The 25,207-nt window shown below is 35.7% G+C and overlaps 5 protein-coding genes across 14 annotated transcripts in view; 3 read left to right on the forward strand and 2 right to left on the reverse strand.

The window, feature by feature from the left end:
- The window catches only part of LOC101899738 (mitogen-activated protein kinase kinase kinase 13), a 51,513-nt gene extending 42,544 nt beyond the window's left edge, over positions 1-8,969 (forward strand). For 8 of the 9 annotated variants that reach the window (XM_011292999.3, XM_059124024.1, XM_059124025.1 and 5 more), the window contains 2 exons: positions 388-1,496; positions 1,566-8,969. In XM_011292999.3, coding sequence (XP_011291301.1) covers positions 388-1,496; positions 1,566-2,166 — 1,710 coding nt within the window. In that variant the 3' untranslated portion in view covers positions 2,167-8,969. The remainder of the gene's footprint in view (positions 1-387; positions 1,497-1,565) is intronic. The other variant, XM_011293000.3, reaches the window with a different exon arrangement.
- A 2,642-nt stretch (positions 8,970-11,611) lies between these two features.
- On the forward strand, positions 11,612-15,321 carry LOC101892663 (uncharacterized). The gene is made up of 3 exons (XM_020035745.2): positions 11,612-11,842; positions 11,897-12,009; positions 12,243-15,321. Exons 1-3 carry the CDS (start codon positions 11,757-11,759, stop codon positions 15,107-15,109), a joined length of 3,066 nt encoding a protein of 1,021 aa, XP_019891304.1. The 5' UTR covers positions 11,612-11,756; the 3' UTR covers positions 15,110-15,321.
- Positions 15,322-16,061: 740 nt separating this feature from the next.
- LOC101900366 (histone chaperone asf1) lies at positions 16,062-17,562 on the reverse strand. 2 transcript variants are annotated; one of them, XM_011293005.3, is made up of 2 exons: positions 17,407-17,562; positions 16,062-17,338 (listed from the first exon to the last, which is right to left on the reverse strand). In XM_011293005.3, the coding sequence occupies exon 2, from the start codon at positions 17,207-17,209 to the stop codon at positions 16,505-16,507; it is 705 nt and encodes a 234-aa protein (XP_011291307.1). In that variant the 5' UTR covers positions 17,210-17,338; positions 17,407-17,562; the 3' UTR covers positions 16,062-16,504. The 2 variants fall into 2 exon arrangements, with proteins under 2 accessions (XP_011291307.1, XP_005180656.1); XM_005180599.4 differs by having other exon boundaries at positions 16,062-17,314; positions 17,407-17,560.
- Positions 17,563-18,037: 475 nt separating this feature from the next.
- Positions 18,038-19,647, forward strand: LOC101900540 (uncharacterized). Its single transcript, XM_005180600.4, has 2 exons — positions 18,038-19,088; positions 19,161-19,647. The coding sequence occupies exons 1-2, from the start codon at positions 18,440-18,442 to the stop codon at positions 19,220-19,222; spliced, it is 711 nt and encodes a 236-aa protein (XP_005180657.1). The 5' UTR covers positions 18,038-18,439; the 3' UTR covers positions 19,223-19,647.
- A 30-nt stretch (positions 19,648-19,677) lies between these two features.
- LOC101900717 (trafficking protein particle complex subunit 8) lies at positions 19,678-24,989 on the reverse strand. The gene is made up of 13 exons (XM_005180601.3): positions 24,607-24,989; positions 23,738-24,543; positions 23,477-23,677; positions 23,311-23,414; positions 22,997-23,245; positions 22,464-22,926; positions 22,163-22,306; positions 21,952-22,102; positions 21,744-21,893; positions 21,134-21,592; positions 20,627-21,073; positions 20,523-20,561; positions 19,678-20,454 (listed from the first exon to the last, which is right to left on the reverse strand). Exons 1-13 carry the CDS (start codon positions 24,770-24,772, stop codon positions 19,781-19,783), a joined length of 4,053 nt encoding a protein of 1,350 aa, XP_005180658.1. The 5' UTR covers positions 24,773-24,989; the 3' UTR covers positions 19,678-19,780.
- Between the last annotated feature and the right edge of the window lie 218 nt (positions 24,990-25,207).

Raw genomic sequence — 25,207 nt, forward strand, 5'->3', positions numbered from 1 at the left:
ATAAATTGATAGTCCTATTTGTGTAACAAATATCGTAGCTACCGATTTCTGTTGGTCAATGACCCTTAAGGAAATTCTGTGTAGAATATTTTTTCCATTGATAACTAAGCTCTAAAGTTACGTTTTTGGGGAAGAAAGTGGTAGAAATCGAAATTAACCTAAAAATTAGTTTTAAACAAATAGCCCTTTCATATATAAAATTTGGTAGTGAATTTTTTCCTGTTAAATGTCGTAGTTGTAGATTTCTTTTGGTCCATGGCCTATAGTGGAATTCCATGTAGATCATTTTTTCTTTTAACACTCAAGCTCTAAAGTTACGTTTTGGGGAAGAAAGTGATGAAAACGAAAATTAACCTAAAAATTTGTTTATTTCTTTCTTTCTCACAGAGTCCCGTCAAATGTGCTCTCTATGCTCAATTGGATGGCAATACATGCCAGACGAAATCCTTTTGTGTAGCGACACAAAAATCTAAAAACAAATCTCGACATCGTCGTGTTGGCTCAGGTACCTTTGCCACTGCGGCACCCAGATATAGTCCTAGTCGTGATCGACGCTATCAAAGTGAACCGGAAAATCGTAAAAATAAAATGGTCGATACAGAAACTCAAACGGATGCCATGGATGTTAGTGAACCGGATATTAGTCCCAGCGCCTATTTTGCCACGCATGACATGGCGACAATGTTAAATCACTGCCCTGTACTATCACAAGCCATAGATATTTCCTTGAACGTACAACGACAACAACAATTTGCCCAACCCCAGACGGCGGCGGCGGCGACGACAGCAGCAGCTTGTAATTTAATCGCGCAGCCCCGAAGTATGCATCACAATCATGCGTTGAGCGAACAGCAACAACGAATACCCCAAGCAGCTCAATACAATACAACATCACCCCAGGCCATAACACCCACAAGCCCAAACGGCAATGGTTCGCTGACCACCAGTGATGTTACCTTTCAAGATGCCTGCTCTAGTCCCGACCAGCTATTGGATGATGTTATGAACAGCAATGAACGTCTGGATATTGCCGATTGTTGTAGTGATAATGAAAATCTCGAGAGGCTGGGACGTAAAGTCATTGAACTGATCAATGAAAATCGTCTTTCCATGCAATCCTCCTTGTCGAATACCTCAACAAATGGTCATACGCCTCCCATTGGTAACCAGGCGAATACATCACAACCTTTGACGCCGGAAAATGGCAATTCGGAATGTTTGACAAGCATGCATGAGGTGTTGGATGTTAACAATGGTTCGACAGCGGTGGAAATGCGTACACCCCGGTTGTCCAGGTGTGCAGGTTTGCATAGGAATTCGGGACGACAGCAGCAACAACAGCCACACCAGCAGCAGCTGCAGCAGTCACAATCATTGGCCAGTTGTGGTGATGTCACAAATGCCAATGGCGAGTCAAATGAGGAATTTTGTAATGACAGCTGGTCCGATGAAGAGGGAGAGGATACCGATTACAATTATTCCCTAAGGAGAAGAAGGTAAGTGAAACACAGAGTAATGGTTTCCTGGAGTATTTACAGAGGTTATTTTTGGTTTGTTTTCCTCAGCATTGGCCGTCTTCCCATAGGTCGTGGACGACCCCGACGTAGCTACAAAACACCCATAACACCAAAAATGCCCATACAGAGCCACAAACGTAACACCATCATCATTTCAGATGAGGAAAATACCTCGGAGTACAGTCACTCACCTTCGAGTCAACACTCAACATTGGAAAGTAATCCCGATATGCCGGAGGCATTACAAAAAATGGCCGTGGCAGCTAGTACCACACAAAATCAGCTAATAGAAAATAACACCACAACATCGTATTCGGAAACGGAATCAAGTGATACAGAGTCTGGAGAAGATGATGACGACGATGAGGAAGAAGAATCTTATGACTTGCCAACTGTTTCATCAGCCATACACCAACAACAACGACAAGTACAATTAACAGCTTACAATAAGAAGAAGAACTCAGTCTCAAATATTGCTGATACAACAACAACAACATCAGCAGCAGCAGCCGTAGCAGCTAGAAAAGGGGATTCTCCTAAACAGTCTTCCTTTAGCAGCAAAAAACCACAGCAGCAGCAACGTAATAACAAAAATGATATTATTTCAATACCAACCTATGACAAAGATGGCGCCATAAATATGGTTTGAAAATTCACAAAGTTTTGTAAAAGGTAAAGATACTTGCCCTTCTTAACCCGTAAACTTGGCCCTTGAAAGGGAGTACCACTATTATTTGCCATTGTGTTTGCCAAACAAAAAAAAACCCAAACAACTAGAACCTCACCCGTAAATTGTTTTGAAGAAATATGTTCAAGGTGCAATAAGAAATATCTGGCAGATGGAGATCTCCAACAGATAATATTGAAGATTTCTCAGAGGATCTGAGTATATCCTCCAGATATTTGAGATTATGGTGTAATGAAGTTTTCGATGTTAATTCCAAGTCCATATGCATCAATTAAGGCTCTCCAAAGAAGATATTTAAAAACTAAAGTTTTTTCTAAAAAGCTTATGACCTCTCCGGTCTTATGTAGTTATTTTTCCAGGGCTGAAAAGCCTTGAACCTTGTCAATTTTCAGACAACAAACACAAATTTTCTATACCAGGCCCTTGGGGGAAAAAATAAACACACAAATGACCATAACCTCAAAATTTGATAAACGAAAAAAAGGTAGTATCTTGAAAAAAATCTTCGCCTCTTTCCTCCTACCTGCCATTTGCTGGCAAAAATTATCTCAAACCCACAAAAAAAAACAAAAGATTTTCAGTTGAACTTTCCAATTTTCAAATTGAATTGGATTACCCCTAATCTATGCTATTGATTATTTGTATGTATGTAACCAATAAGTATATTATATTGATATACTCAAACAAAAAAACAAAGAAAACACAACACACACTTATAAAGCAAACGAAAATGTTAAGTAAATTATTTTATTTAATTATAATTAATGTTATTATTATTATAATTACCCAATTTATATATAAGTGTATGTATCTAATATTTAATATAATCTATGTTATTTACTTTAAACAAAAAATATATATATGAGCTACATATATATCTCCACACACAAAGAAAAATTCTTACAAAAAAATTAGAAGAAAAAAAAAGGAACATAACCTATTTTTATTTTAAATTTTGGTTTCGCAAGTTTTAAATGATTTTTTTTTTTTGAGAAATTTAAAGAAGCTCCTGAATATTTTATGAGCTACATATATATCCAGACACACAAACAAAAGTTCTTACAAAAAATTAGAAGAAAAAAACAGAAACATAACCTCAACTATTTTAAATTTTGGTTTCGCAAGTTTTAAATATTTTTTTTTCGAGAAATTTAAAGAAGCTCCTGAGTATTTTATGAATATATCTCGACACACACAAACAAAATTTCTTAAGAAAAAAAATTGGATACAAAAACAGAAACATAACCTCAATTATTTTAAGTTTTGTTCCACAAGATTTAAATATTTTTTCGAGAAATTTAAAGAAGCTCCTGAATATTTTATGAGCTTCATATATATCTCGACATACACCAACAAAAATTCTAAAAAAAAATTTTGGTTTCGTTTGGTTTTAAATATTTTTTTTCGATAAATTTAAAAAAGCTCCTGAATATGTTATGAATACATCTCGAAACATACAAACAACAATTCTTACAAAAAGTTAGAAGAAGAAAAACAGAAACATAACCTCAACTATTTTAAATTTTGTTTCACAAGTTTTAAACATTTTTCGAGAGATTTAAAGAATATTTTATGAATATATCTAAACATTTCTCAAACAAAAATTCTTAAAAAAATGAAAAAAAAACAGAAACATAACCTCAGCTATTTTAAATTTAGTTTCACAAGTTTAAACATTTTTTCGAGAAATTTAAAGAAGCTCCTGAATATTTCATGAATATATCTGAATGTATCTCGACACACACAAACAAAAATTCTTACAAAAAATAGAAAAAAACGGAAACATAACCTCACAATTTTTAATTATTTTTTTTTTAGAAAACTTTAATTTTTTCGAGAAATTTAAAGAAGCTCTTGAATATTTTACTTAAGGCTTTTTTTGAAGATCTTGGATTACAATATTTTAAAATATCTCCCCAAAATCTTTTCCGTGGCAGAATTGCGACAACTTTTGGGAAATATGACTACAACAAGCCAGACTTTTTTTAAATATCTTGGAAACCTATTTTAACAGGCTATTGCAGTGAGATACTTTGGGGAAGCACTTACCGTATAAGAAATTCATGGCCATTAAAAAATGTCCTAAAATTGACATAACATTTTTACGTAAGAGAAAACATAGAAGAAAACATTTTTCCGCAGGTGACTTCCATTTTCTCCACTTTCCAATAAATTATCATTTCAATAATGATTTTTATACCCTCCATCATAGTATGGGCATATATTAAGTTTGTCATTCCGTTTGTAACACCTCGAAATATACATTTTAGACCCCACAAATAATTCTATGCCGATTTAGCGATTACCGTCCGTCTATCCGTCTGTGGAAATCCCTTTAGCTTCCGAACGAAATGAAGTAGATTGATAAAATTTTACTCAAATGTATATTATGTCTGCAGGACTTCTGGTATTGAAAATGAGCCATGTAGGTCCACGTTTTGGTATAGCCCCCATATAACGGTACCTCCCAATAATCGGTGTTCTGACGATTTTAGCGACATTATTCACCGGAATTATTTCAAATTTGGTATTTGAAGTTCGTAATGGATACTGCAGCCTAAGGCAGAAAATTGTCTGTGCAGGTTCACATTTTGGTATAGCCCCCATATAATAGTACCTCCCTATATTGATGATTTTAGCTACATTATTCACCGATTTTTTTCAAGTTTTGCATTTGAATATTGTGATGGCTTATGATAAAAGTTGCCTATGCAGGTCCACGTCGTCTTTTAGACGATTTTAACAGAATTTTTAACGGATTTTTTTTTTTTTTTTTGAAAATTGCCAAATTCGTTCCAAATGGTGGGGGGTATTCAAAGATCGGCCCGGCCGAACTTACAGCTTTTTACTTGTTTTCAGACAAAAAGAATCAACGAGCCCCACAATTTTCATTTGTTTTCATTGTGTAACAAAAAATCTTCCTGCACAGAAACGAGAAGCCATGCGCCCTCTCCAGGAACACCTTGGAAAGCCCAATTGTATTCCCCTGTGTCCATTTGTCTAAGTTTTCCACTTAATATTATATTTTTTCATATAATATTCACAAGCCATTACTCCACACAACTTTACATCGCCCAATTGTTCTATTTGACACTGCATACTTTTAGGCGTTATGATTTGACATTTGCACATCATTATAGCATGCTATTTCTTTTTGCTGGAAAAAAATTTGGAGTATTAGGAGTCTGAAACCCTTTTTCAAGATTTGTTTTGATGAACTACCACCGTGGACAGACGGAAGGACAGGCCAAAATCGACTAAAAATATGATTCTATGGAAGTCATCAAAAGGAATTATGGGTCTATTTCGTTTCCCTCTGCATGTTGTCAACAAATTCAAAAAGACTGGGGTATTATGTTGAGTTGAGATATTATTGTAAACAATGTTCCTCTGTTTAAAAGCAAATATTTGTGAGATATTTTAATTCAAATTAGGCTACTGAATGGGGCTTCAATGTATGATCGCTCTTTTAATCCTGGTTGTATTTTGGCTTTAATTTTCTTTTGGAACGTTTTCCTCATTATTAGGGGCTACAGAGACTTATTATTATTATTTTTTTTTTGCTTGATTTTTTACGATTTTTTTTTTTGCTTGAAAAACTAAAATCTAGTTTGAAATCTTTGAAACTTTGCCAAAAGTTTTTCACATAGAATTTCAATTTTTAGATTTTCAGTTTTCGTATTAAACATGTTTTGATTAAAATTGGATAAAATTGTTTTCTATGACATGATTCCTTCTAATATTTCCTGTTAAAAAAATCTATTCAATGCTATTTCAAAGTAAAAACAAATTGTACTTTACCTCAAAAAAAATTGTAAACTTAACCCTACTTTTTGCAGAATTAAATATTTCTTTTTTTAAGATAAAAATGACTTCCTAAAATATGAAGAATTGTCACTGTCAGTGCTGTAAACGCTGCTCCAAATTCTCGAATTAAAAAAATCAGGAACTTTTTTTTACGAAAATTAAAGATTCTTTCCTTCCTAACCTCACTTTTGTGGAACACAAGGCTAACTCAGCAATTTCTCAGTATACAATGTAAACAAATGAATTAGTATGTAACATATTCTGTACAAATTCCTCAAAATAATCAAAAGCTGAAAAAATTTCACATAAATATTTTGAAAAAAAATGTTAACTTTTTGAAAATAAAATTAAAAACTTGTACTGTGATTCTAAAAAATTTAAAAAATGTTGAAAAAATTCACAAAAAAAAATGTTCTCAATTTCTACGAAAAGAAAAAATTCTTCAAAAAAATTGTGTTTGGAAATTTTATAAAAAATATGTTTTAATATAGATAAGTAACTCAGGAGCCAGGCATGGAAGGACCAATAAAGGTGTAGATACCTAGAAGGCTTTTTTTATCGACTTATAGGTGAGAAAGCATAAAGCGCTGGGTAGGTTGTGTTAAGGTGTGGGTACATAAGCAGGCATATTAATGCCAAATTATAAGGAAAACCGACAGCAGGATTCAAGTGCCGCTCTTTATGATTTGTAATGTGAAAACTTCAAGCTGCTTATGTACCCTCATCTTTAGTTCAATTTCAGCCCATAAATAATATTTGGTCACCCTATTCTCCTTTTTTCTTTGGCATAGTAGAAGAATGCAGGTAGATGCATCATGACTTGGGATATGACAAAAAAATTTAAATGTTCTTTCAAATATAAGTAGATTTTTATACGTTTTCTTATACGACGTCATTCGGAGCTTATTATAATTTGCGTTTTTCAACAATTGTTATAAATTTAAATAATTTTTTATTCAACATTTTCATTTCCAAAATTGGTTTGACAGTTCACTGTCCCAGCAGTTGTGTCGATGTGTGTAGTTTTAATTTAGAAAACAGAAAAAAACATAAGTAAATAACAATAAAAATCAACATACGTCCTACAAATAAATAAGAAAACAACAACAACAAACTGCATATAAAAACACAAACTACAAATAAAAATAATTAATTTTTTTAGTTAACTACAAAAAAATATATATACTTATGTCTAGTTGTAAGTGAAAAGGAAAATACAAATATTTTAGTTTTTAATAACATTTTTTGTTTATTTTTATTTTAGGAAACTTTAAGTTTAAACTCAATAAGTCTGTGGTTTTGTTCAACTTTAATTGCTATCGTAGCTGTTAGTCTCTATAATACCCATAAACATGTGTTTGCTTTAGATCATAATGTTAACATATCTTATTTTGTATTATTTTACAAAAATTTTGGTTTATTCTTTAATCAATTAGATTTTAGTTAATTTTAATTCATTAATTGGTTAGTAAGAAAAAAATAAAAAGAAAACCCTTGAGATCATCATTCCATATGATAACAGAGAGTAATTAATGTTCTCTCTCTCATGGTTTTGTTGTTTACAACAGAGATGCCCTCATTGGGCAGTTATAACATAGACAAATGAATGTCTATGGTTATAATTGAAGTATGCCCCGTAAAAGAGTTGGCAACACTGCATTGTATTGCCGTGTAGTACAACGTAATGGAATGTAAAGTAAGATTAACGTTATGCTAAAAGATATTGTTTTAAAATGGTAAATTGTAAAAACCTTTACAAAAAAATAAAGCTTTAATTATTTATATCAAATACATTTAATTCTTTAAATCAGTTGCATATTGTAACGATATTTGGCAGAAAAACTGTCAAGTATTTACAAATTCCTAGAGGCATTACACAAACAAAATGTTTCCGCGGTTTCCCCCTTAATGTTGCTCTACATTCTGTTACAAATTTTAAAATAAGGAATTTATTATTATCATTACATTGCCAATATTGATGTGTATAACTTTCCGTTGCATTTTAAAACTTTGGAATTTGACATGCATGGTAAGTTTCATGGAAAAACAACTAAAGGTGCAAGTACATAAAAAGCATGAATTCATGGCTAATCATATTAATGTCAAATTATAATGGAAAACGACGGCAGGATTTTAGCCCGGCTCTGTAATCCCTTTATGAAATGTCATAAAATATGCCTAACCATGAATTCAAGCTTCTTATGTACTTCAACCCTAAGAATAATGTTCTTGCTTATTTTGTTAGTGAAACTTTCCATGTTTGTGAATCCTTTTATGTTATGTTGCTTAAAAAAAAACCAAAAAAAAAAACTCCAACAACAATCAGCTATCCCCGATATAAAATATACTTGCACAAAAATCTTTGCTTGAGTGCCTTAATGCAAATTATGAAAAAAAAAAACAAAAACAAACGAAATTATTATATTTTTTGTGCTGCATAAAAATACAAATTTTTTGATGACATGTTATTGTAATAAAAGAAAAACAAAAAAAAATACATAATATTAAGAAACGACAAACAAAACAAAACATGAAAATTATATACAAAACACAATTACTTTATAACTAAGTAAGATATGATATAATAAATGTAATATGCAAACAAAACAGAAAAAAACAAATATTTATTATTTTAAGCTGATCTTACACCCAACATAATACATACAACAAAAACAAAACATTTTTAGCTTATATACACAAAGAAGATGATTATAAAACAAAATAATTATTAATATATACATTTAACAAAATAATGGAGAAGTACTGGAGAAGAAAATGAAAGAAAAAAAAACTCAAAACAAATCGAAATGAAATTAAAAAACAAGAAAACTTAAACAAAATATTATAATAAAAAATAAGGCATATTACTTATAAACAACAACAACAAAATACAAATACTAGAAATATACATAAAAAATAAAACGAAAAGAAATACACACACAAAATAAGAAAACATATTTCAAAATGAGTTGTTTGATTTTCAATATAATGGCGATAGGGCGTAACATGGTACATTCACAAAGGTAATCACATGCAATTATACCACTACAATTTTTGTTATTTGTTGTCACTTTATTGTCAAATTTATGTTTGGTAGTACCTCCTTAAATATGGGCGCACATTTGACAAGAAATTTACATTTATTTCCATATATTTTTTAATTCTAAGTTTTACATTTTTTTTAAATTTTTTTAAATGAAAGCAAAAATATCGGAAATAGCATCAAATTTTAGAAAAAGTATTGATTTGTTCGAATTTTTCACCTTTGGCACGAATTATGACCTTCAAACGTCCAATGAAACCGTCACACGCTGCACGAATGTTGAACTGCGGTATTTTGGCCCACACCCGGCGAAGTGCTTGCTTGAGGTGATCGACACATTGATATTTTTTAGTGCCAACCTTGCTTTCCCTGCAAAATACTCCAGACATAATAGCCCAACGAATTGGTATCCGGAGATTTTGGTGGCCATTGTGCGCTGGAAATTAAGCGAGAAACCTCATTTTGTAACCATTCTTGGGTGGTGGTGGCGTGCTGATTGCGATGGTGTCCTGTTGAAATGTCCAAGGTCTGCGGTCACAATGTTTGCGTGCCCAAGGCTTTAATACACCCTTCAGAATATTTTGACGATAATATTTGGCATTTATTCTGATGCCACGGTCCACGGCCCACACCATCACCATGGCCGGCGCTTGAGTTCTGCCAACCAACCGATGGTGCACATTTTCAGCTGACATCTTTGTCAAGTAACACGATCATTTTGTTTATTTACAAACTGCAGGACAACAAATGTTTTCTCATCGGAGGAAACCAAATTTGGCAGTTCACCACTTTCGGCCAAGCGAAGCAACTCTTTAGCTCTTTTGAGTCTATTTTCTTTCTGTTGCGGTGTAAGTTCTTGCACTTTTTGGAATTTCAATGGCTTTACCCTGCGCTTATTTTTCAATATTTGCCGAATGGAATATTGCGATATGTTCAGCCATTTTTTCAGCCACTGTAACGCGGGTTTCGATCATGTCGTTACTTTTCTGCTGATGTTGCTGTTTTCCGCTTCCTTGGCGACGGCCTACCCTACCAGTATCATGGTACGAGACACAAAATATTTATTCACATTTAAATGCTGGAGTGCTCTAACGATAGCCATTTGTGGTTCTCCAGCCGAATATAAAAAAATCACAATATCAGGCTTGAATCCCATCACGAATAACTTATTTTCTGGAAAAATTCTCTTCAAAATGCTTTTGTACGCTTGTAAACAATATAATGCGTTGTCACTGGAATAATTTTAACAGATGTAGGGAGAGTGGCTTAACCTGTATAATGTTGTCATATTTACACTTAATTTGTAGTTCACCAAATCGTACGAAATCTGAGGATGCTACAACCAAAAACGAACGATTTTGAACTTTTCAAAGAACACCGCAAATAAGAGATTATTTATAATTTTTTTTGTTAAATATGCCACCCGTCAAACGTAAATATTTTAGATATGAAATACTTCTTATTTGAGACTACCTCTATTTTTTGTCATTCTGTTAATAAAATGCGTTTAGCATAAAATCATGGAAAGGCTTCATGTGCATACCAATAGTTTTCTCCAGCCTAGTTTTTTTATTCCATGTATCTTAAGTATCTCAATAAAATGAATAGAAAAATAAATATAAATAGCATTAATAATATTAAAAAATTCGCCAGATGCCAAACGCCACTATTCAGTGCCAAACTAAAGCGTTACGTTGTATTTATTTTATCAGTAGTCATTACATTTGTAACGTTACCTATACGTTACGTCGTGGTTGTGATCCTTCCAAATAAAAATATTACGTTACGATTTCCATTCAATTTTTCTATGAAATTTTAAATGTGGGCAACATTAGAAGCTTTGGAATGCCATATTATTCATGCTGTACACAAAACATAAGAGAAAATATAGGCCAGAAAGTGTCGAATGAAAATTTAAATATCTGCTTGGGTTAAGTGAAAAATATGAGTGCCACAGCCGCTAATTTCCATGGGGTTATAAGTTTATTTGTGGCATGTGAAGTTTTCCTAGAACCCATGAAGAACCGGCCAACATTTCGGATATTAGGGTGGAAATACATAACGCGCATATTTGGTTGGCTTAAGTCATTGGCTGGCTTCTTCGTAGATGAACAAAGGAGTTTTAGGTTGACTTAGTTCAATTTTGGCCCTAGGCCCCTTTGTTCATTTTCATAGAACCCAGACGATGACTTAAGCCAGCTAGATAAGCGCTTTATGTATTCCCAGCTTAAGTGCTTTATGTATTCCCATTTTTCTCGCTCCATATTTTCAGCTTTCTGATTCAATGTGTGTTGGAGTGATTTTTGAGAGGATTTGCCATGGGTAAAGCCATTACAAATTTAACGATATATCATTGTCAATATGAATATTTATAAATCCATTACAAATCAGAAATGGGTACCTAAAAATGATTTCAACTTCGTGAAAATAACAAAAATATTTTATTTTTCTTTTGGGAAATGGTGTAAGTTTAGATTTACAACAAATTTCCAAAAAATTTCCCTGGCATTTTTGTCATTTCAAAATACAAATTTTTTTCAGCAAATAAAAACGTAGTTTAATTTTTTTATAACACCCAGAAAGATAAACAATAATTTATTGAATTTAACAATAAAAAATAAATAGTTTTTGTTACAAAATTTTCTCAAATAAAGCGATTTTTTTCAAAAGAATATTTACTAAATTTTTAAAGTGTTGAAATATGGAGCCATCATGTAATGTAGACCCTGAGACAGCCGCTCCTCAAAAAGCCTGTCATAACTCACCCCGGACTGAAATGTGTGGAAAGTAAGTAAAAATTTTCGCATAATACATACCAGCTAATATTTTTGATCATTGTAGACAAAAATTTGAGCCCCAAAATGCCGATCTATTGATTTGTAATACCAAAAATTGTCAAATTTATGGTGGTCATGATACCGAACCATTTCCCAATTATCCGTGTCCGGCAAGGGGTAAGTTGGAATTTGAAAAAAATCAGTATACAGGAAAGTTTAAGAAGATTTGTATAAAATGGATTTTTTTTTTCTTCCAAAAAAGAAACGAGATCAGAACTTTTCTTCCCTGAAGAATATCCTTTTTCATCCTTAGAGGATCAGATTACTAGATTTTTTTGTATCTTCATTTAAAATGTTCTTTATTTACCATTTCGCCCCTTCTAAAGTTCGTTTCCCTTTTTCACTTCCAGTAATCAAGGCCAAAGATCCCAACAAAAATTCTTTAGGATCTCCGGTGGGCATGATTGCCTCAAGCATCAATTTCAAAAGTGAAGGAAAACCCAGTGACATAGCTCAAGCTCGCTATGCCACCTATTTGAAAGCTTTTGCTCGACTCTATTTAAATCCCGAATTTATGTGGACCACCGAATTACTCGATGACATTATGCGTGAAGGTTTAACCCTCTACTCCCAATCGGAGAAAGACGAGAATCAACTTGAATCTCCGCCACAAATTTACACGGAAAGTGAGCGAAAAATTCAAAGAGAATTTCAAATGTCCGGTTGTACATTTCATGTGGAATTAATGAAGAAATTCAGGCTGGACGATGGAGCCAAAGGGGATGGCGTGAATGCAGGCCATGAAGATGAGATGCCTTTGGGCGATTTGAAAAAATCTCTGAAGAAATTTTTTCAACACCATAAACATGTTTTGTTAGCATTTGGCAATGCCATCTATGTCCTGATGTGGCGTTCCCAGAGGGCCTACATGGTATTGGATGTTTGTGGCAGACGTTTGGATTTCCACTCGGATCGGGAAAAGGGTATGGCAATGTTGGTGTGTCTCAAGACCCTGGAAAATGTACGTCACCTCTTGGTGGGCCTAACAAATCTGGCAAAGATTGATTCCTTTAGCCTAAGGGAAATGAAAATGGTGAAAGTTTTAATGCCCTCCGGGGAGGTGGTCCAAAGGGACTATGGCTTGCGACAACAACAATGGGAGCTGGTTAATGATGATTATGCCTATTTGAAGGCCTCCCTGCATTTAAGCCTTAATCCCAAAGAGTTCCTAAGAAATCGCAGTGCCCTGCCAACGGGTGTCATGGCCATTGTGTTATCGAAAATTGATCATCCAGCCACTTGGAGTATGAAAATCTTGGATAAGATATTGTGTTTTGGGGTGAGATTTTGTCAAGCCTGTTGGGCGGCATGTCCAAAACAGAACCCCGAAGGCATAAATGCCATGGATTTCCCCACTCTCTTTGATATGGCTCAGTTTAGGATACGCATTGAATTGCAGACTTCAAAATATCAAGGTCTCTGGCGTTGTATACCAGGCTACAGACATTCCGAATTGGCGGAATCCTTCCAAAAGGCCTTCAGTGGTGGGCAACACAAACTGTTGCTGCAAATCAATTACCAACTCTATGCCATTTGGAAGAAAAATGATTTCATCTACCTTTTGGATCCGTTTCGTCATCGTATTTTGGGCCAGCCGGTAGGTGGTGCAGCTGAAGAAACATTTGAGGAAATGGAAAAAAGTGCCAGTTTGCGTATGTTTGCCTCCTTTCCGGTCTTTATGAATACCCTCAATCATGTTTTGCTGGATTCAAATCGTAATAGCAGATTTCAAATACACAGCCTAAGGATATTGAGAATTTCAAAAAGAGATCGCCCCGCCGGGTTTGGTAATGATGCCATGCAAGAGGATCTTTTGCCAACAGATGTGGATGTGAAATCATTGAATGAACATGTCTGCTTTGAGGAATCCGATGATTTTTGCCAAAAGCTATTGGCCGAAATCAGCGATTATGAAGATGAGGATTTGTTGTCAGATGTGGATGAATTGGAGCTGAGAACCTCATCGAGTGAGGGTGAAGAAGGTCTGGAAGAAGAAGAGGCCGGCCAAGGTGGTGAGGAGGAAGAAATGGAAGGTTTAGAATCATCGTCAAGTGGTGATGAGGATACCAATAAAAATAAACGGGAAGCAAGTGGTAAAAGTGGAAAAAAGAAGGGTAAAAATAATAAAAAAGGAGGCAAGAACAACAAAGGTGGGAAGGCATCTAAGGGCGGGGACACAGGTGATAAGCAACGCAAAAAGGCTGGGGAATCTGTGGAGGATGAAGTGGCTCCTAATGAGGCAATGTCTCACAAGGATAAGCAAAATGAGGGAAAAGAGAAGCAGAAAAATGAGAAGCCACAAAATGAAAAGAAATCAATTGAAGCATCTAAATTGGAAGGCCAAGAGAAAGCAAAAGACACCAGCAAAATGGATGAGAATAAGGAAAAAAAGGAAGACGCTAATAAATCACCCCAAGATAAGAAAACCCTGGACAAGAATCCAGCCAAAGAGGTCGACAATTTAGCCAAAGAAAATAAAATCACGGAGGATAAAAATAAACAAGATATGGACAAGCAAAGCAAATCTCCACCTGACGCTAAGGATGGAAAGGAAAAACCCTCTGAAACTCCCACGAAAAACAAAGCCAATAAGCCAGGTGAAAGCAATTTAATGCCGCCCAGAGACCACAATGAAGGGCCTAGCACAGAATCACCTAAAAAATCCAACACAAAATCACCATATCCAAAGACTTCATGTGGCCATGAAGCCGATGATGAAAAAGACGAAGAGGACACTTTCGATATTAGACGTTATTGTACCAGCACCAAAATACCCGACCCAAATCGTTATCCTGGCTATTTTAAATGTCCCCTTGATATGGCTGTTGTTGGCTCCGAAAATGGTAGCTATGAAAGTTTATCGAAACTTTTACGGGCCGGTTTTAGTCGAGCCGATCGTTTGTTGGCCATGACGCCAACGGGTAATTTTGTGGTTTTCCGCTGTATGTGTCATGACACTCAACAAAAACAACAACAACAACAGGGGGTCATTGAAACTCGTCACCTTTATTATCTTTTTGATGGCTGTACCTGTAATGTGAATCGTTTTCGTCACTTGGATTTAAGTTTAGGTACTGCCGGATTGCTTTGTTTCAAGCAGCTGCATGATGTCATTGAATATATGCGACAAATTCGCATGGTACGCGCCAAGGAGAATCGTTGCAAACGTCTGGTCCCACCAACAGCCGATGAAATATGTCAAGAGTTTTGTGGGTAGTTTTAGGAAATTTTATGTTGTATAATCCTTTGGATTTGTGTTGAAATTTTAAGGTTTAAGGCGTTTTGAGTAAGGATATTACGGAATACCTATCAATGAAAAATAATATGGAAATTAGCTCTTCACAGACATTGATATTGATTGTTTTTTATCCAACCAGTTTCTTCTCTTCTCAAATAAAAAAATACCTTGAAAAATAAATACCTCAATCACATATTGATATTGTTTATTCCCAAGTTTTGACCCCTTCCTATTCTAGACCCCTTTCACAAATGTAGTCAACATGTTTCCAAACTCCATATATTTCCCATACATCTTTCTCTCTCCTTAGTCAGATTCTACGTTACGAAATTCTTTTTTAAAGTAAAAAAAATATGAACTAATTTTCAAAACACCATATATATCTACATCAGATACCTGATATTGTTTATTCCCAAGTTCTTGATTTGACCCCTTTCTATTCTAGGCCCCTTTAACCAAGCTGTTTCCAGACTCCATATATTTCCCATACATCTTTCTCTGTACTTAGCCAGATTCTACGTTACGAAGTTCTCTTTCTAAAATAAAAAATATGAACTAATTTCCAAAACACCTTGATATACCTACATCACATACCTGACATTATTTATACTCAAGTTCTTGATTTGACCCCTTCCTATTCTAGGCCCTTTAACAAATGTATCCCACTTGTTTCCAAACTCCATATATTTTCCTTACATCATTCTCTCTCTCTCTCTCCAAGGATCGCAATTTCTAATATATCTATAAAAAAAATATTGTCTTTAATAAAATATATATTTTGAAATTATTATTTTTTTTTTTTTTGATTTTCTGTAATAATTATTTTTAGTTAAATTAAAGTAATTTTATATAATCTAGAAATAAGATAAATATAATGAAACATTTTAGGAATAATTTTTTTATAACATAAACATCTGAGGTGGTTCATTAGAAAATTAAAAAGAAACAAAAATTTATGTTCAGAAAACGACTTAAAAATAGTACTGCTACTCGACAAAATTATATTTTTCCGAATATGCTCGATTCGGTGCCATAAGAGATGACAACATATGCAAAACGCAGCAACATGAGATCCTTCTTGGTTGAGTGTGTATGTGTGTGTGTATTTCTTTGTCCCAAATAAGTTGCTAACAATTCGGATGGAATTTAGACGACTGTACTTTAAAGGTTCATGCCGCTTTCTTTGCCATTGTTTAAAAAAGTTATTGTGAAAATAGCATTATTTCATTTGATGTTCGAAAGGTACAAAACAATTACTTTTTTTCATTTCATTGTTGTTCGCTTCAACTAAAATTAAAAATAATAGCTTTTTATAAATATATACCCCACATTAAACGGTGGCCGGCAGTAATTATATTAGTATGTAACATAAACCTAACATTCCATAGCTAAAGAATTTGAATTCTCATTTAAGGCTGTGACTCCATTCTCTAAAGGCATTGCCAAGCTATTCTCATCCATTGTGGCTTCCAGAGCATTTGAATGACCATTATTTGTTTCGGCTGCTGTCGCTGATGCCTCACAACCGTTCATTGTGGCCTCCGCACCACCACAATGCATCTCATCGTCCATGTGATGTTCACCATTGCCGTTTGTAAGACCATTTGCCGGGGTATCGTCCCAATTGATTTTGAAACGCGTCACACGAGGTTTTGTGGCCAATATATTGCGGGTCAATTGATCATACAGAGGTTTTGGTGGAGGATTTTCACGCATTTCAGGATCAGTGTATTCATTGTTTACAAAATAACCGACACGAACAAATTCTTGACCCCGATATGAACATGTGAGCAAAACAATTGTAACACCAACGGCATCCTGTTCGGGTATTTTTGTTACATCTGGGGGATCTGCTTGGAATACAAATATGTGTCTTCCTTCGGGTACGGGACCAACATAGATGGTATCTAACACTTGATCGTATTCCTCTGACTCAGCCGAACCAACATAAATCATTTTCCATTCCAAGTCTTCTTTTAATTCTTCAATGCACTCGAAAGTCAACTCAAACTGAAATGGATTGAAGAAACTGCTGGGATTGTCCAGTACCACAACATTGGTGATGTGAACTTTTGCCATATTTGTGTGTGTTTGGTCTTGTCTTCAGCGACGGATTTCAAGTAAGGCAATTCTCGCAATCGTTTCTCTGGCGTGCTTTTGCTGCAGCTTGTTAAGAAATTGCGCCTGCAAAGAACAATGCGACAATGACTTACTTGCGAAATTATTTTGCAAAGTCTCAAAAAAATCACAAGAACATATATTGCTGTACTATTTACTTTTTTTCGAAGTAATTCCTATCGTTGGTTAATTGTGTGAATATTATTGTAATTAAATTGGAACAATCCTACGAGTTCTGTTATTGTTAAATGATGTCTTGCTAACAAAAAATGAAAACTGTTTAGCGAAAATGACATTTCCAGAAGATTGTTGCCATCATTCCCGCCAAATTCCAATGTAGAGTTGTATTCCATGCAAAATATGTTATTAAGTCATAGTGAATAGCTCATTTGGTGTTATTTCAACGAGCTTTCAAATGATACCCATACATATCGGTTTCGTAGAACCGGATTTTATTAGCCGTATTGGTTTTAGTATTGGACCGGATCTTGTATCGGGTCGCATAACCTTACCGTAATCAGGGTAAAAATTAAAAATAATATATTCTAGTTATTATCTATTATCAAAATTTGGTATAAATTAATTAAAATAAAGTTTGATTTTGTACTATATATTAATTTTTATTACAAAAAACGTAATTCTTATTAAAAATCGGAGTTTTTATAAAAAAAATGTAGTTTTTATTAAAAAAAAACGTAATTTTCTTAAAAAAATATTATTTTTTTTTTTGTAAAATTTAAATTTTCTTTAAACAAATATTTAAAAGTTTTGCTTCATTTGTAATTTTCCCCCAGATGTGTAATATTTTCATTCACCGTGTGTAATATGTAGTTTCCCGTGTGGCAACACTGATAAAATATATAGCTTCACGACTTCACTGTATGTTAGAGCAAGACGACAATAGTTCCAAGTGAATAATGATAACCATTCAATTTATATGTACATTTACCAAAGAAAAAAAAGAAGAAGAAGACTCAAATACTTACTGTCCTCATCATCCTGAAAATAAAAGGAAATTCAATAAAAATCACAAATTTATTTATTTATAGACTCACCGCCTGAATCTAGATAATACTGGAGTTGCATAGATACCGGAAGAAACGCCGACCATCAAATAAAAGCATCGAAAAAGAACTGGGTCACAATTTGTTGCTGGGAGTTCTCGGGAAAGAACTATTATCCACTTGAAAAATGGCCGTACGTTTCGATGCCTTGAAAACCAAACACCAGCTATTCCATGTATCGATAAGTTTGGGTGTCATCCTAATATGCATGACATACATGCAATATCGCAGAAATTGGACACACTTGGGTAGCTTTTGGGATTCATTGATTATACCCATTGTGTTTACCGGAGAAATGTTAAAAGTCATCCTGTGCTTCTACTATGGTCGTCTTGAGGATCCTACGCTGACACAGAAACAAAAACAACGCAAGGCTTCCTATTTTACGCCCAAAGATTTGGCTTCGGGATTATTGTTGCAATTCCTGTGTACCGTGTTGTATGGATTTATTTGCATTATATTGGGTGCACCGGTTTTGCAGAACTATGAACAGACATTTGTTTTGTCATTGCTCCTGACGCTGTTGTCGGTATCGCCAACTGTGTTTCTGTTGGGCGGTGGTGGTGCCCTTCAAGTGTGGTTTTGTGAAAAACCTGATTTCCTTACCAAAACCGAAGAGACTGCATTGAACTTGTTCAAATACAATGCCTTGGGAGGTATATTGGGCGCTTGGGCAGGTTCGATTGTTTCACCCTTGGATTGGGATCGTGATTGGCAGACATATCCCATACCGAATGTAGTTGGTGCTTTAATGGGCAGTGCTTTGGGAAATATTGGTGAGTGGAATGTTGGAGATATCTGATGAAGGAATATTTGTTTAATGAATTGCTTTCGTTTTTTGGTTTCAGTTGCTTGCACCCGTGTTTTGTATGCCACCTTTAAGGTATACATGAGCAAGAAACGTTCATAAGGCAGTGAAGGAGAAATGTTCCACATAAAATTTATTTATTTGTGTTGTAAATCTAGTCATAATTAATGTCCTATAAATGAGTTATTATTTTAAGTAACCGAGAAAGACACACACACACTGCAGCTACATTTTTCGGAAAGCTATCGTCCAAGTTTGTGGAGTAAAAATAGACCTCTTTTATATCCGCTAGACCCCAAGAAAAAACTTAATTTTTTTCATGAAGAAATTGTTTGGCTGTTTTCCAAATCCTTGCACAAATATGTCTGTTAAAGATTTTTTGTTGTGTATTTTCTTGCCTTGCATTTTTAAACTAAAAATAGCCCCCTTTTTTATTGTTTTGAAAAATAATTAGAATAATAATTTTGAAATGTATTAAGGAAATCTAGTTCATTTTGTTCTAATTTCCAAAAAAAAAAAAAAACAAATATCAATGACCAAAGAAATAAAAAATTAAGTTTCAATCTTGATTTCTAAAAATACATTAACCTTTATTATTTTGCATTATGTCGTCTTAAGTAAACAATGGAATATTTATAACTTATTGCAACAATTATCCTTTTAAGCTTTAGTGGCTAGCAAAAAACTTTCATCTTCCAGCAGACAACGTTGTCCCACATACATTTCATTGGGTTCCCAAAAATCATCTTCCCCCTCCTCGGCAGTGGCATCACCAAATGGCAAATAACGTTCTGTGCTCCGGTCTGCCGCCTCCATTTGTGACAATATGGCATTGATTTCCAGTGGATGTTTATCACAAAACTGTTGGATATTTAAATGCTGCAACTGATCACGATCCAAATTACTTTTGAATTGTTTAATTTCATCCGTTTGCAGGGGGCATGTCCTCTTTTCGTATATCGTTTTCAATTGTATGAAATGTTGTCCATAAGCCTGTCGTTGTATGGAATTCTGTACAATAGCTGCTGTCCAGCAGATGGCTATTGTCGTATGGGGTTCATAGGAGGCAACAATGTTATTGAATTCTTCCGTCGTAATGCTGGCATTGAAGTAGACGGTTTCGTGGTTGGCCAGAAAACTATGTAATTCAAACATTTTGGGTAAATTCTGTTCGTGTTGTTGTTGTAGTTTTGATGGCATCATATCCAGGTGGGAGAGGCGTGCCTTTAATAAGTTTTGGGGTAAGGGTTTATTTTCGTTTGCCGCACCGTTGGCGTGACTTGGCATCAGGCGACATTGGTAACTGGCTGTTTTGGAGGGTTTTATACAATTTTCTAGGAATGGAAAATTCAAAGTTAATGATCAAATAATTTTGAAAGATGTGTGTGTTAGGACTCCTTACCTCCAAGTAATCCTGAAGCAATTTCCATTTGGTTTATGGCTGCAAAACAAAATTGAAAATATGAAAAGGAAAGGCAGGAAGTTGTAGGGCATAAAATTTCTTACGATATAACTTATCCTTATTCAGCTGGAACTTTTCACAGTACAGGGCCAGCGAATTCACATATATCTCGGCCATAAGGGGATGGTGCATTTTATTTTCATTGCGCACTTCCAAATTGATACCCAATTCACCATTGGACGAGTTGCTTAGAACGCACGCAGCCTCAGCATGCAGACATTCGTGGATATTAAATTGCCATTTGTGTCGAACTAAACGATATTTCAAATTGCCACCACTGGCACTCGTTGTCTCCGAAGGCAAGGCATAATAGAACAAGAGACGCAAAGTAAACTCGCCATTTTCAAAGGGGGCCTGAAGCCACAACGTCAAAGTTGTGGTATCTTGGGCCTTAAGGGCGGACGTGGATTTGTTTCGGAATAAACGAAAAACATGTTGTTGGCGTATCTCTTTGTCTTTTACCAGTTTCTCGTTGGAAAGGTCTTTAATGGCTAAAATGAAGAGGAAACAAATTAAATTATGTCTCAAACTGGTGTGAAACTGAAACCCACAACTCATTAGCGACAGCGGTATCTTGTCATCCTTATCTTGCAGTGTCAGCCAGCGAGGATTATCACAACCCAAATAGATCTCTTCAATGGGTTTGATGTTTTCATTGCGAAACGAAATAGTGAGGGGAATAATTTCTCCGGCCAATAAGTCATTGGGTATGGCCGAGAAGCTAACACTTAACGACGGCAGTGTGGGTATGATGCGTATATTTAATTTCTGATCAAATGCGGGTGCCTTATTACCAGGTGCCTTGAGAATTTGTGTTTCAAATTGCAATGAACCCAAAAGAGAGGCATTGGGCTCGGCAGCAGATGCCACCTGACCAACAATGCCCACAATTGTCAGACGGCCAGTTAGTTTTGGCGTCAATTTGAAATACAATGTCTGGCTGGCCTTCTCATCCAATTGTACGGACTGGGGCGGGCCTGATTTAATGGCAGCCCTGACTGCTGTGGTATCTGAGGGGGGAATAAAGCGGAAAGGTATATTTAAATTCATTTAAAATTAAAATGTTTACAGAAACATATCCCTAGTTTTTGTGATATGAAAGAAGAGGAAAAGAAATGATTCTTCTCCACACTTTCCAAAATTGTCGAACTCCCAACTTACTTGGATTCTCCATGCCGGCGGATTCAAACAAACACATATTATTCAACTCCTCATCATTGTCCAATTTTAAACGCCACAATAGCTCAGCATTGCTGAATATTATGCCACAACCAATGGTATTTGTTATGGTCACGGATAACTCAATGGGTTCTGCAACAATTTTGATTGGAAAAATTAGGTTCTCTTATTGAATACTTGCAACTATTACCTCCCTGAACGGCCAATGGGGATTCAAGTGTGGGATTTTCTTTGGTAAACAAACTACGCGAGGGCTTGAATACCAATGGCTTATTTGCCGATGCAGTGGTTACAATCATTTCCTCTAATTTATGCCAAACTGATTCATCGCTCAAATCCGTCTGGAAATCAACGATTTAAATGGATTTGGAACAAGGATATTTTTGTTTATTTCGACTTACATTTATGTCTATATTTGTTGCCGGTAGGTGGTGGGGTGTGACCACAGGTGGTGGCGATAAAGTTAAGACTTTGATGGAATCTTGCACCACATGGGGCAGAGCATGAGGTATGAGACCCATTTCGGGATGACGTTTAACAAACTCCTGGCAAAATAATTAAAACAAAGTGAAAGAAGAATATTAGGTTTGCATATAAATAAGGAATGGAATGATAAGGAGGTATCCATAGAGCTATGGCTCTACTGGAAGACCTTCCATTATAGAGGACAAATAAGAACAATCTCATTTTAGCAACACCCACATTTTGAGTCTGTATAAACTCTTTCAAAAAGCTCAATTGTTGATTGCCATTTTGCAAACTACCCGGTCGCAAGAGATGTGCAAATGACCGGCTAGCCTCTTCAAGTTTTTTCAACATATACGCCTGTTTAGCCATAGTGTACTGGATATGATCTTCGGCCAAACTCCAACTTTTCTGCTGGAAAACTTGATAGGCCTGAGCATAACAACGATAGGCATGTTTACGCTGGCCGGCACGAGAATAACGATTGCCAGATAAGACAATTTGAAAGGCATATGTACGATACATGGCTGGTGTAGAGTTCAAAAAGCAATAGGCAGCCTGTTCCAATAGCAGGGCTGAACGCAAATCAGACTCTTCACTAGTCATACGTATCAATTGTTTAGCTGCTTCACCGTATAATCGTGCCGTTTTCAGACATTCCATGCTCAGTAAAGTGGCCCGCGTGGCAAATTGTTGTAATCTGAAAAAAAAAAATAGAAAACATATTTTGCCATTATTTATGATAAAAATACCAAAGCTATTCCACCTACTTGCAGGTATTCAAATAACAAACAATTGCATCTTCCATATAGTCATAGGTCTTGCGATTGGCCGTGCCCAGCATAAAGGCCGACAAGGCAGCCATTTCCAGGGCTCCAGCGTAATATTGCCAAGCTGAGTCGGCATTAAAGTCTCGTTTGGCCTGATGATAGGCCTGGAATGCCATATTGTAGTGTCCAAACATGAAGTAGAGGTCTCCCAATTTGCGGGTTTGTAACTCCGCCGATTCGTGGGTGTATCTATAAAAGAAAACACCTCTTTTTCGGTTAAACATTTCACTAGAAATACCCCAAAGATGACTTACATTACAGCATTTTGATTGCTGGCACTTGCCCCGGGTTTGCTGGTTACAAACCAGCGTTTGGTGGCACTTAGCAAGGATTTGCTCACGCCCTTTTTGTTGGTGACCTTAAAAAAAGAAAAAAACTCCAATAGTACATTACATTTACGAAATTATCACACTGTCTTACCGCTTCCGTTAATATGCCCACTAAATGTTCCACATAGGGTATCAATGCCCTCACCGCATAATCCTGCACAAAATGTTTAATATTCTCCACATCCATGGCATTCAAGCACTGACCATGGGGAGCATCAAAATCACCAGTCCACACATTGGGATTTATGGTCTGCGAGGCAATGCTTTCACTGCTTACCGAAAACTTCGAATTCTAAGGTAACAATAATGCTTAAAAACCAATGCCAATTGCCAACGGATTTCATCAACTTACTATTGCCTCTGTGGCATTTTCCTGTACCGGACTTAGGGGATGTAATATGCTTCCCATATCACTGGCCTCGGTGCTGTTTACAGCCTCACTTAGCAAAGACATTTGCATGGCTGGCATGGCAATACTTGACACACCATCTTGTGGCGTTTTATGGCCACTCAATGGATCTCCAAGACTGCCACCACCACTTTGACCAGTTTCACCCGTCTTGGGTTGACGTTTTAAAAACGCCGTCCAATAGTCGGGCACTTCACTGCCACCGACATGGACGTCGAGTGAATTTAACTGTATGAGAAAGCATTTTGCATCACCAAAGGTTGACTTGAGCATTTCATAGCCCTGTTGGGCCTTGGACAAATCACCCTGGGTGCCTTCGTGCAAAACCACATAACTGTTGAGGACATCGGCCGATTGAAACCATTTGGGTAATTTCTGGGCCGGTGTAACGCTTTGCATTTGATGTACGCGCTGGGACAGCTTATGGGCCGTTTCCACAATATTCGGCTCGCTGCTGGACAAGACTATTAGGCAGCTAAGCAGATGTCTGGTGAACTCGTGGTCTGCTGGAAACTGTACGGTTAAAAAGGTTTCACGCCAATTTTCAAACCATGGCTCGTATGTGGGTACTTCCAAGGAGATGTCGGACAGGTGGACCATTTTTGTTTTATCATTGTGGGCGTTTGTCACCGATTCGTTGAGCATTTTTCTGGCCAACACAGTTTGTGGTGGTCGCCAGTCGACATCGCAAAAATTCAAACGTAAGCCACGTATGGAAACACTGGTACCCGTCACATCGCGAAAGTGGGCTGAAATGTAAACAATTTTTAAAATACAATAATAAATTTCGAATTGTCTCCCATCTATCATACCATCATTTTGCAGCTTTGCAAAAGGCTGTAACAATTCCGCAAACGACAGGTTGTTTCGATGACACACCTCGTCTGCATGAGGACTGCACAGGACACCAATCAATGGTGAGAATATATTTTGCACAATATCACGGGAATTGTAATTCTGTCCAGTTAAATGGATCATGTTCCTGCTTGTTTTGCACAGTTTTTAACTAGTATAAACGTTGCATATAATACTTATTAATAAACCAGAGGCAACAACACGCAATTGTAGTTTGTATAAATACAATAATGTTTACAAATTATTTTGTTTTCTCACTAAATGATTCCAATACAACGATTTCTTTGCTTTTTTATTGCGAATTGCTCTAGTCTAATAACAAAAACACCCACTGGCAATAGGGCTCTGAAGATCGATAACGGACCTCAAGTAGGGATTTAAAAATAAGACAGCTGACAATTTAAATTGTTGAAGGAGCAAAAGCTTACGCTACTTTTACAAAAGGCTGGATGATATATGACTTTATATATGCCGGTTATCGTGATACAATTTATCTCGGTTATTTAAAGTAGGTATATAATTTCCATAAAAATAATCAACAAATGTTAGTTTGGGTTC

Source organism: Musca domestica, unplaced genomic scaffold, assembly GCF_030504385.1.
Source record: "Musca domestica strain aabys unplaced genomic scaffold, Musca_domestica.polishedcontigs.V.1.1 27, whole genome shotgun sequence".
NCBI classification, from domain to species: domain Eukaryota; kingdom Metazoa; phylum Arthropoda; class Insecta; order Diptera; family Muscidae; genus Musca; species Musca domestica.